The sequence below is a fragment of the Meleagris gallopavo genome, chromosome 13 (assembly GCF_000146605.3).
Source record: "Meleagris gallopavo isolate NT-WF06-2002-E0010 breed Aviagen turkey brand Nicholas breeding stock chromosome 13, Turkey_5.1, whole genome shotgun sequence".
In the NCBI taxonomy this organism is placed as follows: Eukaryota; Metazoa; Chordata; class Aves; order Galliformes; family Phasianidae; genus Meleagris; species Meleagris gallopavo.
The window spans coordinates 10,973,876-10,986,946 of NC_015023.2; the positions used below are offsets into that span (position 1 = coordinate 10,973,876).

General features: G+C 57.0%; 1 protein-coding gene across 1 annotated transcript; it reads left to right on the top strand.

The window, feature by feature from the left end:
- Position 1: 1 nt before the first annotated feature.
- Positions 2-10,519, top strand: SLC9A5 (solute carrier family 9 member A5; the record flags this gene model as incomplete). Its single annotated transcript, XM_010718037.2, has 16 exons — positions 2-38; positions 3,195-3,497; positions 3,937-4,100; positions 4,785-4,863; positions 5,055-5,232; positions 5,308-5,528; positions 5,663-5,865; positions 6,128-6,217; positions 6,302-6,372; positions 7,001-7,130; positions 7,211-7,299; positions 7,536-7,662; positions 7,756-7,926; positions 8,069-8,138; positions 8,322-8,453; positions 8,682-10,519. Coding segments are annotated over 16 exons (2,532 nt in total), but the record flags the coding sequence as incomplete, so codon positions are not given.
- Positions 10,520-13,071: the final 2,552 nt, after the last annotated feature.

A 13,071-nucleotide genomic window follows, 5' to 3' on the forward strand; every position in this document is an offset into this window, starting at 1 on the left:
GGCCGCCTGGATCCTGGTGGCCAGCCTGGCCAAGATCGGTGAGTGCCGCCGGGACGGGGGGCTCCGCGGGTGACGCGGCCCCGGGATGGGCAGCGGTGACAGCTGGGGGGTGGGCTGGCACCGGGCTGAGGGGCGGTCCCGTGTCACCCCGGAGGTGACAGCACGGCGTTCGGTGGCCCACGGAGGGTCACCATTCTTTGCCATGGGGGTGTGATGAGCGGTGACAGAGCAGAGCCCGGCTGGTGGCACCCAGGAGACATGTTGGTGGCCCCCCAGGGTGGGCACACAGGGGACAGCCCGCGGGGTGAGCTGCTGTCGGGTTGGGAGCGGTGCTGGGTGGTCATCGCTGGTGGGTCACGCCGGAGCCACGTGGCACAAAGCGGGCACCCAGGAGGTGTGACAGTGACCTTGAAGCGGGTGTCCTCCTCAAAGTGCTGCTGGGGGAGCGGGGATGCATTAACACCCAGGGCAGGGTGTTGCTGTCACTGTCAACCGCCCTCCTCCTGCTCCAGCATCACCCAGCCCACGGCTGTGCACCTCGCGCTCCATCCTCCCTCGGCCTTCTCGCAGCTAAACCTCTGCAAGGAATAAATCATGAGCTGAGACATCGAGCTCTCTGCCTGCAGCTGTGCCACCTCCAGCTGCCGAGTGCAGCGCAGAGACAGGAGCTCTGGCTCCATGCCTCGTTCTCAGGCAGCTCATCTATTTGGGTTTCCCTTGGTGCATTCCCTTTCCCGCCCCACGTTTGGTTGTGGGGTGGGGTGAGAGAAGCCACCGTGAGCCACCTCGGTGGGCACAGCTTGGTGGCAGTGATGTGACAGCAGTCAGCCATCCCACGGCCTGGGGACGCATCCTACCCCTGCTTCTAGCCCTGGCACTGCTGTGCCCAGGGTGCCCAGGGGCACGGGGGAGGAGATGGGGACGGGGTCAGAGGGTCCCCAAGGGTGGGGTGGCCATGCTGGGTGCTGGGTGCTGGGTGCTGGGCGCGGGCTGGTGCGGAAGAGCTGCTGCCAGCTCTCAGCCCTGTGACTGCAGGGGCGGAAGCGTCCTCAGCGCTGTGTGATGGGGAAGTGAAACTGTAGGCTCTTGTTCTTGGAAACCATCACGATGCCGGGGTGCCCCGAGCAAGCAGCAGGCAAATGCCTGGGGCGGAGAAAACCGGGCTGAGTGTTGGCTTCCTGCGCAGCGAGGCATCATCCAGGCTCTGCTGCCTTTCCTGCTCTGTTTGCTGTGGGGAAGAGGGAAAGGAGAAGTGATAAGCATTGCCCCACAGCCGTCCCTCACCACACAAAGGGCTGCAGGGAGGGGACTGTGGGTCCCAACCTTCTCCCTTTGCATCCAACCCCGCTGCTCCCAGCACCAATTGGTTTTGGTGTCTCTGATCCTGCTGGGGCACAATTAGTGGGCATGGTGCTGATGGGTCAGTGGTTGGACTTGGTGATCTTAGCTTTCTTTTCCAACCTTAATGATTCCATGATTGACCCTGAGCCCCGTGGGGGGGGGAGCAGGGTTTGTCCTCAAGTCCTCCCGATGGCGCATCCCGTGCTGGGGATGTCTGGAGCGGGGATGATGCCTCTGAAGTTAATTCACATGTGGCTGAGTTACTGTTGCTGTGGGAACGTTAATGCTGAAATTCTTGCCTAGCGGGTGTAAAATTAGAGCTCTTGCCACCCGTCCCTGCTGCAGAGCAGCTCGTGTGCTGGGATTTGCTGTGAGGGCGGCAATGTGCAGAGCAACAAAGCCAGCAGCGTTCCCATGCCCTGGCTGTGCTTGCAGGGCTTCTCCCATCGATGCTGTGAACTTCTTTGATCAGTGCAGCCATCCTTCTGGTGGGGTGGGTGGACAAGCAACAGGCTCCTCTCACCCAGAACATTCAGGACTGAAATGTGGGGTGGTGGCAGGGCCACCTCCTGATGTGATGGTCTGGAGGCTGTGATGTCCCTTTACTTGAGGATGAGGTGCCTGCTGGTTCCTGGTAATGGCTTTAAGTTGCACCAGGAGAGGTTCAGGTTGGATGTTAAGAATAATTTATTCTCCCAAAGAGCAGTGATGTGGTGGCACAGCTCCCAGGGAGGTGAGGAAGTCACCATCCCTGGAGGTGTCCCAGAGCTGTGAGGATGTGGCACTGAGGGATGTGGGCAGTGGGCACGGTGGGGTTGGGGATCTGAGAGCTCTTTTCCAACCTTAATGATCCTACAGTGCCTTCAGCTGATGGCCAAGTTGTGTCACAGCCCTGGGATGTCACCAGTGATGACTGCAAGACCTCCGTGGTGGGAGGCAGGAGAAATACAAAGGAATCTGTGGGTTGCCCTGCTGATTTTGCCAAGAGGCTGCAATGATTTGGGTTTACACGGGGACAAGGCTGCCACAGAGAGCATGTCCCCACTGCTGGCTGGCATGATGTGGCCTTGTGCCATCAGGCTGCTTGCCACAGGGCTAATATATGAATATGAGGGTGTGATCAGCTTGCTCCATTAAATACATCCTCTTTCATGGCTTGCTGGAATAAGCTGATTATTGCAAGCATCCCTTCATCTGCAGCTCTCGCATACTTTCTGTTTGCATGCAGGTAGGTCAGCCAGCACTCTGGCCGACGCGCTCGTGCTGCAGTGTTTGCATGCTGCTCCACCTGCATGCTCAGACAGCTGCAAACAAGGTCACCCATCACCAGGGCTGTGTGGGGTATATTGTGTTCCTGTGACCAGGATGCCTCACTTGAACAGCAGCCAGCACTGCTTGCAGCGCTAAAAAAGCAAAATGCCCAACTGCTTGGCTTATATGGCAGCGATCTGGGAGGTGGAGGACCTGAAATCCTGATCTGGGACAGGCTCAGAGCAGACAGACACGTGCAGTAGAAACATGGAAGCCAGTTCCTGAGCTTCTCTCAAGGTTTACACCATTGGTGAAAAGACCCTGGGCTGGGTAGAGCTGCAGTCCATCCATGGAGTTCCCGGGGAGGGAAGGAGCCCGATGTCCTCAGGCTGATGTCAGACCGCAGCACAGCCTTCCTCCTGGGGGGGTGATTGGCACAAGCACCTCATTTAGAGCTTTAGGGACTGGGCTTTGTGGTGGTAGCAGGGCAGCCAAGTGAGCCAACTAGCCGGGAGGTCTTCTGCTCACATGCGGTCGGCGGACCCAGGGTGCTCTGTCCCTGTGCCAAGCCGGCTGATGCTCACATTCTTCCTTCCCTTCAGTGTTCCACCTGTCCAGAAAGGTGACATCCGTCGTGCCGGAGAGCTGCCTCCTCATCCTGCTGGGGCTGGGCCTGGGCGGCATCGTGTTGGCCGTGGCCAAGAAACCCAAATACCAGCTGGAGCCCAACATGTTCTTCCTCTTCCTCCTGCCCCCCATCGTCCTGGACTCGGGCTACTTCATGCCCAGCCGCTTGTTCTTCGACAACATCGGCGCCATCCTCACCTACGCAGTTGTGGGCACGCTCTGGAACTCCTTCACCACCGGCACCGCGCTGTGGGGCCTGCACCAGGCAGGGCTGATGGGTGGGTGCTGGGGGAGCCCACATCACCAAAAGGGGCGGGAAGATGCAAAACACTCCCAAATTTAGAGCCCTGGCGTGGATCCCATAGCTTTCAGGAGCTGGGAATGATGTTCTGGCAGGACCAGCAAGTGTGGAGGACAGAGGGGACCTTCTCGGCATCGGGCTGACTCATGTCTTTGCTATTTTTGTCGCCGACCTTGGCTAGCTCTGCTGGCTCGCTGCCGTGTTCCCTGTCCTCGGCTGGAGCTGCTGGCCCTGCTTGGCCTGGGCCTTCTTCTGAGCTCCTCTGAGCCCGGAGGAACCTCTTGGTGCCTGGTCCAAGCTCTTCTCATGTGCCAAACCCCATGCCACCCCACCGTAGGGAGACCTCAGATGGACAGGCTTGTTTCACCTTCACGGGGAGAATGACTCGCCTCACCTCTATCCTTCTGTCCCAGCAGATCCAGGTGTGGAAGCTGGGCTGATGGATTTCCTGCTCTTCGGCAGCCTCATCTCGGCTGTGGACCCTGTGGCGGTGTTGGCAGTTTTTGAAGAGGTCCACGTAAACGAGACCCTCTTCATCATTGTGTTTGGCGAGTCCCTCCTGAATGATGCTGTCACAGTGGTGAGTTGGAGCCAGGGGGGCCCTGCAGTCCTAATGACAATGAGGGTGGTAAGGCACTGCAGCAGGTTGTCTGGAGAAACTTTGGGTGCCCCATCCCTGGAGGTGTTCAGCATCAGGTTGACAAAGTTTGGGCAACTTTATGTAGTGAAAGATAGATGAGAGGTAATGGCCTTAAGTTGCACTAGGGAAGGTTCAGAGTGGATGTTAGGAAAAATTTGCTCTCAGAAGGAGTGGTGAGGCATTGGAACAGGCTGCCCTGGGAGGTGGGGGAGTCCCCATCCCTGGAGGTGGTCAAAAACAGTGGAGATGGGCAGTGGGCATGGTGAGGGTGAGCTGGAGTTGGACTTTGTTATCTTAGTAATCTTTTCCAACTTGAATAACTCTATTGATTCTGTGTCCTGCCATGCTATGGGATTGGGCTGGATGACCCATAAGAGTCCCTTCCAACCCAAATCAGTCTGCGCTCCTATGAAAGTGAGCCCAATATGGGCCAGGCACTGGAATCCCCCAGAATGGGCAGAGGGTGCAGGTGACATCCCCAGACTGGGGGCAACCCCGTGCCATTGGGTCCTTCCACTGTGCTGGCCTCAGGGGAATGCTTGGGTCCATCCTGCCCACCTGTGCTAACCCTCCCATGATAGGGAGTTTCTCTGCCATTCCCAAAGGACTTTGCATTGCCTGCAGGTGCTGTACAAGGTCTTCAACTCTTTTGTGGAGCTTGGCCCAGCACACATCCATGCCACGGACTATGTGAAGGGGGTAGGTGAGTATGTGCCCCACCAGCTCTTCCTATAGCATAGAGAACAAGGGAGGAGCATGGGTGCTGTCGTGCTGTGGGCAATCACTAAGCCCATCTCAGCCATCACCACTGGATGCTTTGGTGGGGAGTCAGGTGGGAGCACGGGGCTTGGCAAGGGGTCTCACCAAAGATGCAACCCAACCTCTTCCCCTCAGCCTCCTTCTTTCTGGTGAGTCTGGGGGGCACGGCCGTGGGGCTGCTCTTCGCCTTCCTTCTGGCCCTCATCACACGGTTCACCAAACGTGTGCGCATCATCGAGCCGCTCTTCGTCTTCCTCCTGGCCTATGTTGCCTACCTGGCTGCCGAGATGGTCTCGCTCTCCGCCATCCTGGCGTGAGTACCGGGGAGCCCCAGGAAATCAGGGGTGCTCACCACAGGGTCATGCCAGCTCCTTCTGCCCCTCTGCAGAGTCACCTTCTGTGGGATCTGCTGCAAGAAGTACGTGGAAGCCAACATCTCCCAGAAATCCCGCACCACGGTCAAGTACACCATGAAGACGCTGGCCAGCAGCTCAGAGACCATCATCTTCATGTTTCTGGGCATGTCAGCTGTGGACACTTCCAAGTGGACATGGGACACCGCGCTGGTGCTGGGCACCCTGTTCTTTATCCTGCTCTTCAGAGCTGTGGGTCAGTCTGTCCTGCTGTCCCAGCTATTTTCTTGCCAAAAAGCAGCAGTCTCCAAGAGCGGCTCCTGACTTTGGCTTTGCCTCATCTATGGGGCTCCGGTGGCATCCCAGACTCTCGTCCTCGTTCTTCTCCAGGTGTTGTCCTCCAGACTTATGTCCTCAACCGCTTCCGCCTCATCCCCCTGGACAGGATTGACCAGGTGGTCATGTCATACGGTGGCCTCCGTGGAGCCGTCGCCTTCGCCCTGGTCATCCTGCTGGACAAGGCAAAGGTGAAAGCCAAGGACTACTTTGTGGCAACGACCATCGTGGTGGTGTTCTTCACTGTCATCGTGCAGGTGAGAATGGGCACTTTGCCCTTGGGGAGCAGCACCATGGGCAGATGCCAGCCTTGGGGTCTGGAGGAGCACGACCTGGTCATAGGTACCAGGTGTCAGATCCCCATAATGCCATCACACGGATCCAAAGCACAGTGGGAGCATTGTACGTGGCTGTCACTATCAATGCCCCTGGTCACTTTGTGCTCCTTTTGCTCTTAAGCCCTATCCACGCACCCTCTTGCCCTCCCAATCTTTCCCATGCCCTCTCCTGCCACTCCAGGGCCTCACCATCAAACCACTGGTGACGTGGCTGAAGGTGAAACGCAGCGACCACCACAAACCCACACTGAACGAGGAGCTACACGAGCATGTAGGTGTTCCCTGCAGCGCCAGGATGAGGTATGCTTAGCCTGAGTCACTCTCCACCACTCTCACCCTTTTCTCCTCACTCCAGGCCTTTGACCACATCCTGGCAGCAGTGGAGGACATCGTGGGACACCACGGCTACCACTACTGGCGGGACAAGTGAGTGTCTTGTCTGCTGGCATTCAGCTGGACGGGGTGGTATGGCAGGCATGGGGACATCCCAAGGTGGATAGTCCTGCTGTGGGCAAGGCAGCAGGACCAGGAAGGGGTATGTCTGTCCATCTGCATGGTACAATGCAAACCACTGCTCCAGAAGTGTCCTAACGAGAGGTTGGGCAGAGGTGACTTAGGGCACAAGGTGGCATTGTCCATGCTGGAGCTGCTGCAGGACTGTGGTGGCCGTGATGTCATTGTGCCTCCCCAGATAGAGATGCACTGGATATTGAGGAAGGAACTGTTAAAATTTTGAGAGTGTTTGTCTGCAGAATCACAACAGGAAAAGTGTGCAGAGAGCCTGCTTCCTGGAGGGAAGCTCTGTCTGGGCAGCTCCACCAGCTCCAGCCCTGCATCCGTCACTGGGTCTCCAGTTTCCCCTTGGCTGGGGGACAACGTGGCAGCATGTCCTGTCCCCTCCTATTGTCCTGTGCCAGGGTGTTCCCAGGCACAGCCTTCTCTCTCCATGCTTTGGGCACTTTGGGCTTTGCATGGGAAAACGTCCAATGACCACTGTATCCATCCATCCATCCCCTGTAGGACTTCAGCCACCCACATGTCCATCTTGCTACAGGTGGGAGCAGTTTGACAAAAAGTACCTGAGCCAGCTCCTGATGAGGAAATCTGCCTACAAGCTGCGGGATGAGATCTGGGATGTCTACTACAAGCTGAACATCCGTGATGCCATCAGCTTTGTGGACCAGGTAGGGGTGTGTGGTGGGAGCTGGGTCCCACTGGATGAGGTGGTGGGAACCCCTCCAGACCATCTCTGTCACTCCCCCAGGGTGGCCACGTGCTGTCAGCTGCCAAGCTGGCACTGCCCTCCATGCCCAGCCGCACATCCATGTCAGAGTCGTCGGTTACAAACCTGCTGTGAGTGCAAGCATCCCTCTACATCCCAGCCTCTGGGCAGCACTCCCTGGCTGCATCATTCCTGGGATGGGCTGGGCCCATTGGGATTGGGTGGATCCATTGGGATGGGTCGGATCCATTGGGTTGGGCACGATCCGTTGTATTGGTTGGGTCCATTGGGATGGATTGGATGTGCACCAGGATGTGCACGATCCATTGGGATGAGCCAGATCCATTGGGATGCTCCAATTCCCCAGGAGGGAGAGCGGGAGTGGTGCATGCCTGGACCTGCAGGTGATCGACACGGTGCGGAGCCGGCGGGACAAGGAGGATGCAGCCATGCACCACGTGCTGCGTGGGAGCCTCTACAAGCCCCGGCGGCGGGTGAGCGCTGCCGCCTGCAGCAGGAGCAGGGATGGAGGGTGCTGCGCGGAGCTGGCTGCTCACCCTGTGTCTCTTTGCCTCTCCCTCGGCCAGTACAAGGCCAGCTACAGCCGTCACTTCATCTCTCCAGATAAACAAGAACGCCAAGATAAAGAAATCTTCCGGCAGAACATGAAGAGGCGCCTGGAGACTTTCAAGTCCACCAAGCACAATGTCTGCTCCTCCAAGACCAAAGCCAGGCTGAAGGAAAAGGGCAGGAAGAAGGCAAGCAATTCCCAAATTCCTGCTCCCCTACTAGATATGGGGTAGTGAGGTCCTGCGGGGTCCATGGTGTGCTGCAGGCCTTTGGCATCTGCAGAGCCTGGGGATGGGGTTGGGTCCCATTCAGATCCCTCTCCCTCTACAGAAAAACATCTCTCTGCCCAGCGATGCACCCAATGGGAGGACGCACAGAAACGTCCCCTGGCAGGAGGCGGGTAAGGAGGTGGCAGGATTGGTCCTCAGAACCTGCAAGGGGACTCACTGGGGGGGCATGGCAGCAGCATGCTGTCCATGCTTGGTGGCACTGGGGTTATGCTGGCACCAGATCGTTCTCCCATGGGTGCAGGGGGGCAGCTCTTAGGGTAACCATCCTCCATACACCCCCTGTGTGGCTGCAGCTCCTGTGCTGGTGACGGTCAGCTCTGATGAGGAGGAGAGCGATAGCTCAGAGACAGAGAGAGAGGATGATGAAGGGATTGTGTTCATCGCTCGTGCCACCGATGAGGTCCTGCAGGGAAAGGCAACCCCAGGTAGGCATGTTAGTCCTTCCACTGCCTATGGAGCAAGGTTGGCTTGGGCTGGGCAAGAACAAAGTGAATGGAGCGCGAATGGGAGAGCTGCTCTTCTCTGTGGCCATGGAGGCACAGCAGAGCCTCCAAAATGGGCCAGATCAGAAGGATCTCCATCGGTAGTGGGGTCTGAAAGAGCAGGAGCCACGCATTATTCCCCTCTGTCCTTCCTTCCTTCTGCACCCCCAGGCAGCTTGGATGTCTGTCCCAGCCCCTGCATCATCCCACCATCACCCACCTTGGCAGAGAAGGAGCTGCCATGGAAAGGAGACCAGGCTGACCTGGCTGTTTACGTCTCCTCGGAGACCACCAAAATCGTGCCGGTGGATATGCAGAAAGCATGGAACCAAAGCATCTCCTCCCTGGAGAGCATCGCCTCTCCTCCAGGCATCGAGACAGGAGCACAGCACAGGAGGTTCACCCGCCCCATGCTGGAGAAGCAGCCACAGTCAGCAAGCCAGGCGACGCCGGAGCAGGTCTCACGTTTCCAGTTCCCCAGCCATATATCCAAGAGCAGCAGGTCGAAGAGCGACAGCAGCCCCGAGGGTGTGGAGCAGCAGGAGCTGCAGCCCCTGATGGGCACAGAGGAGCAGGGCAGGGGGCTGCCCCCCGCTGAGCACCGGCGGCTTGCATTCAGCAGAGCCAGCCACATCTGAAACACAGCGTGTGGGGCAGACTGCCACCCACCAGCTGCTCCATCGTTGTGCTTCGTGAAGCTTCTGCGTGTCTCCTCCAACTCCAGGAGCAGCCGGAGAGCTTTGGGGCTTTGCTCATGCTGGTGCAAGGCTGGTAGATCGATAGACGTGATGCTGCGAGAGCAGGCACCAGTCCCATCCAACCAGGGGGCACAGACCCCACATCTGGCTCTCTTGTTCTTTGGTCTTTGTCTCCTGTATCACAGCACTGGGAGGCCAGAGGTGTTCCTCCCAGAGGTGGTCTTGATGCCACTGTGGCTGTGCCAGCATGAGGTTTGGGGTTCTGGCTGATGGGCTCCTCCAGCTGACCCTCCAGCCTCTGCAGGAGGCTGCTGAACAACAGCCATCCCCACCCAGCCTCTGGCTTCCAGGACCTGGGTTGCTCAGAGCGCGCTGGGAGAGCAGAGATCGGCCCCTTTCCATGGCAGCTTCGTCCCCTGGGTTCTGGAGGCACTGCAGAAGCAAAGCCATGACCTTCTCAGGACTGAGGTTTGGCTCCACCAGGAGCCAGGCTGCATACGCACAGGGACACTTCTGGCACTCGTTTGGCTGTGCCAGCCCCACACTGCTCATCCAGGTATGCTCCCCATGGCTGAAGCATTCTGTTTTCTGGCTTTACTAGGAGACAGCAGCCCTGCATGGCACCCTTCATTCTGCCTGCATCCCAGTCCCTCTAGTTGCCTGGGGCTCGTCAGCTGGGAGGGCACCAAGGGGAGCAGCGGGGCTGAATGTAAAGCAGGAGCAGAGGAGGTGGGTGAGAGCAGATGGGTCTGGTGGGAGCTGAGTGCATCTGCAAAGCTCTGCCCCTGGCGCCTGTCCCCCAGCCACCCCAGGGCCCACCCAAGAGGGACCCCAGGATCTTGTTCCCCAAGATCTGCTCAGAGCTCAGTGTAGTTGGAGTGGGGATGCTCCAATTTGGGCTGCTAACACCTAACAGCAAGCACATGGCTGCCCATTGCAGCTCCCTGGGGTGCTGGGTCTGCAGGTGTCGGGGTGTTTCAATGCACTGGGTGAACGAGCCCAGCATGGGTCAGGCAAAGCAGCGGCACCTGGTACTGCTAGCAAGGCCGTTCTGCTCTGTACCTGCCCTGCCAACTGGAGCATGAGGTTTTTAAAAGGTTTTTATATAGTTTTGCATTTCTTGTATGCCTTATTCCAGTTTTGATTTCTGAGATTGGGCCATATTAAATCTCTAGCTGGGTCAGTGTTTTCTGTAGCCATGGGCACCACGAACAACTCCAGACTTAGTATCTTATTTGCAAGAATATTGTTTTAATGTGAAACTATATGCAGAGTATTTTGTAATGTTCAATAAATCAGAGTTGGAGCAGGTGGCACGGTCTGGACTCAGGGCTTGCTGGGGACCTCTGCGTGCTTTGCTTCCTCCGGGTTGGGTTTGCGGCCCCTCCTGCACCCGTGGGGTTTTGTCAGTGCTTATTCTCCTCCTCCAATCTCTGTCTTTCCCTTTCCTGCCTGCACAGAGCTGTTCCTTCCAGCACAGCACAGTTCCATCTCTTTCAGCCTAAAAATACCAAAGAGCCTCAGTGGAAAAACACAAAAACCGGGCCAAACCACGAGCACATGTGCCCAAACCTCTGCTTCTCCAGGACGGAGCAGGGCTCAACAAATTAGCTGCTTGTCAGGCTGTAACCCAGAACATACAGCCCTCCGACTGTTATTATAAGCAATCCCATCCTGGAGCTGTCTGACTGCTGCAGACCATTCTGCACACAGGCTTCTCCCAGCACTGCCATTAGATCTGCACATTTTTTCCACAATGATTTACTTTCTCCGATGCTTGGCTTCTCCAGTTTCCCCTTTTTCCCAGAACTTGTGAAGTCAGCAGAGGGTGCGAGGCAGTGCCAGCAATGGGGCATCAGCAGGATGCAAGAGCCAAGCTGCGGGTGAGGGTTGGTGTTGGCCATCTCCCAGGTCAGCACTGCACAGCATCTCAAAATCATAGCCTTCCCATTGCACGATGAGTACTGGGCTCTTAGGTAAGCTTCAGAAATAGAACAAATCTGTATCTTGTTCTGAGGAGCCCCAAACTGGAGCTGGAATGCAGCTAGGCATCAAACCAAGGGGAATAATCCTTTTCTTGAACTGCCAGCTTCATGTTTTCTGTTGTAGCAAGGGTGTTGTTGACTCAAGGACACCTCGCACTCTTCTTCATTCTGCTCCATCTCTGGAGCACTTCTGATTCTCTCACGTGATGTTTGCAGAATGACCTACACAGACATAAGTGGTGGGAAGCTGCTGAATGGGCATCCAGCTTCTCACCTCCCACTCCTCCCCAGGTTTTTCAGCAAGCACAAATCACAGCAGAGCCTTTGGCCATACACGTGAGAACAGTGGGAAGGCAAACATGAATTCAGGCAGGGTGTTCAGGCTGACCATGTGTGGGTGGACACATTTTCGGGACCTCAGTCCATTCACTGTTACATTCTGCTCCTGACTGCTCATGTGGGCACTCAGCTCCCACCCTCCTGTAACTCATTTCCTGGGGCCAAGAGAAGCCATGGGGAGCCATGATCAGCTGCTTCTGGTCAGCATTATGGGATGCTGATGGAGAGGATGGGAAGGGTTTTTACTAGGTGGTGGGACATGCAATTTGCAACACAGGATCCTCCACTGGATTGCTAATGTCACCAGGTGGTATCCTGAATGCTCTTGCAGATGGGAAGGAGCTGGCTTCCCCTCTGGCCTGTTTGGATGAGGTATCTGCATGTTCCATTCTGTATCCACCTTCTGTCCATGGAGTTGCACAGCCACAACTTCACATCACCTATTTTCAGGCTAAGCAGCAGGTCTGTTGCAACCCAACCAAACCCCACTTCTTGGAGGCAGCTTCGGGAGGCTCAAAGGGTGTGAAGGAGAAGCTCCGTGAAGACCCCATCCCAATCCACCCAGTCCACACAGGGACCTACCTACCCCAGCCATGTTTCAGTGCTAGATCTATCACTGCGTAGCTCTACCAAGCTCTTGGTGCCCAAACCTGCCAATGATCTGACAGAGGATGGCACAGTGGTAACTCACCATCACTCTGTGGCCACCAGCCACCACCTGGGATAAGACCCAGGGTACCCCCTGCCCCAGTGCCCACCGCATCCCTTCTCTCCTGCAGCCACCCTGCCCCATGCCTTCACCAAAAGCCTATCGCGGAGGTGACGACTCACTGTCACTCCTGAATTACCTTGGAGGGATGGACGCCAGCCCCAATCTGCCCCCAAAAAGTTGCCTGTCTGATGGATGTGAGCCATCCTAGGCCACAAAGCACGTCGTCGGTGACTGAGCCGGCATCAATCAGCAGCCGGGGAGGATAATGAGGAACAGATTTGCACTGGGCAGTGGTTCCCATGCTGCGTTCCAGGGCAGAGCAGCCAGGACGGCAGAGCTGCTGCCTTTATGCTTCGTGCTGCACCCCTCTGCCGCGTGTCAAGCCAGTTCCTTGGCTCACCCGTGCCTTCTCACAGTGAGCTTCCCTCTCCTTGCATCCCAGTGTGCAGGGGAGTGAGCTGCAGCGTGGATGGGCTGAGGACAGAAGGATCGGAGGGATCTGCAGGCCAGTAGGAGCTGGGTGGGGTGATCCACACCCCTCTGCGTGGTTCGGATTTCTCTGCTTTTGCCTGGAGGAGCAGACACAGCAGTAGGACTCCCTGCTCTGGAGGACTGCGTGGCCAGGCTGCTGCCACTGGGGACTCTTAAAAAGCAGCCAGGATGGATGCTGACGTGTGGAGGCTTTGATTTCATGAATGTCCCGGATCCTAAAGTCGTGATCTTCTCTACGGCCACAAGGAAGGCGAAGATCCCTGAAGAAGCCATCGAAGTTCCTCTCACCTCACCTTCTGGCATTCCATGCCACACATCCCAGATGCAGGTGAACA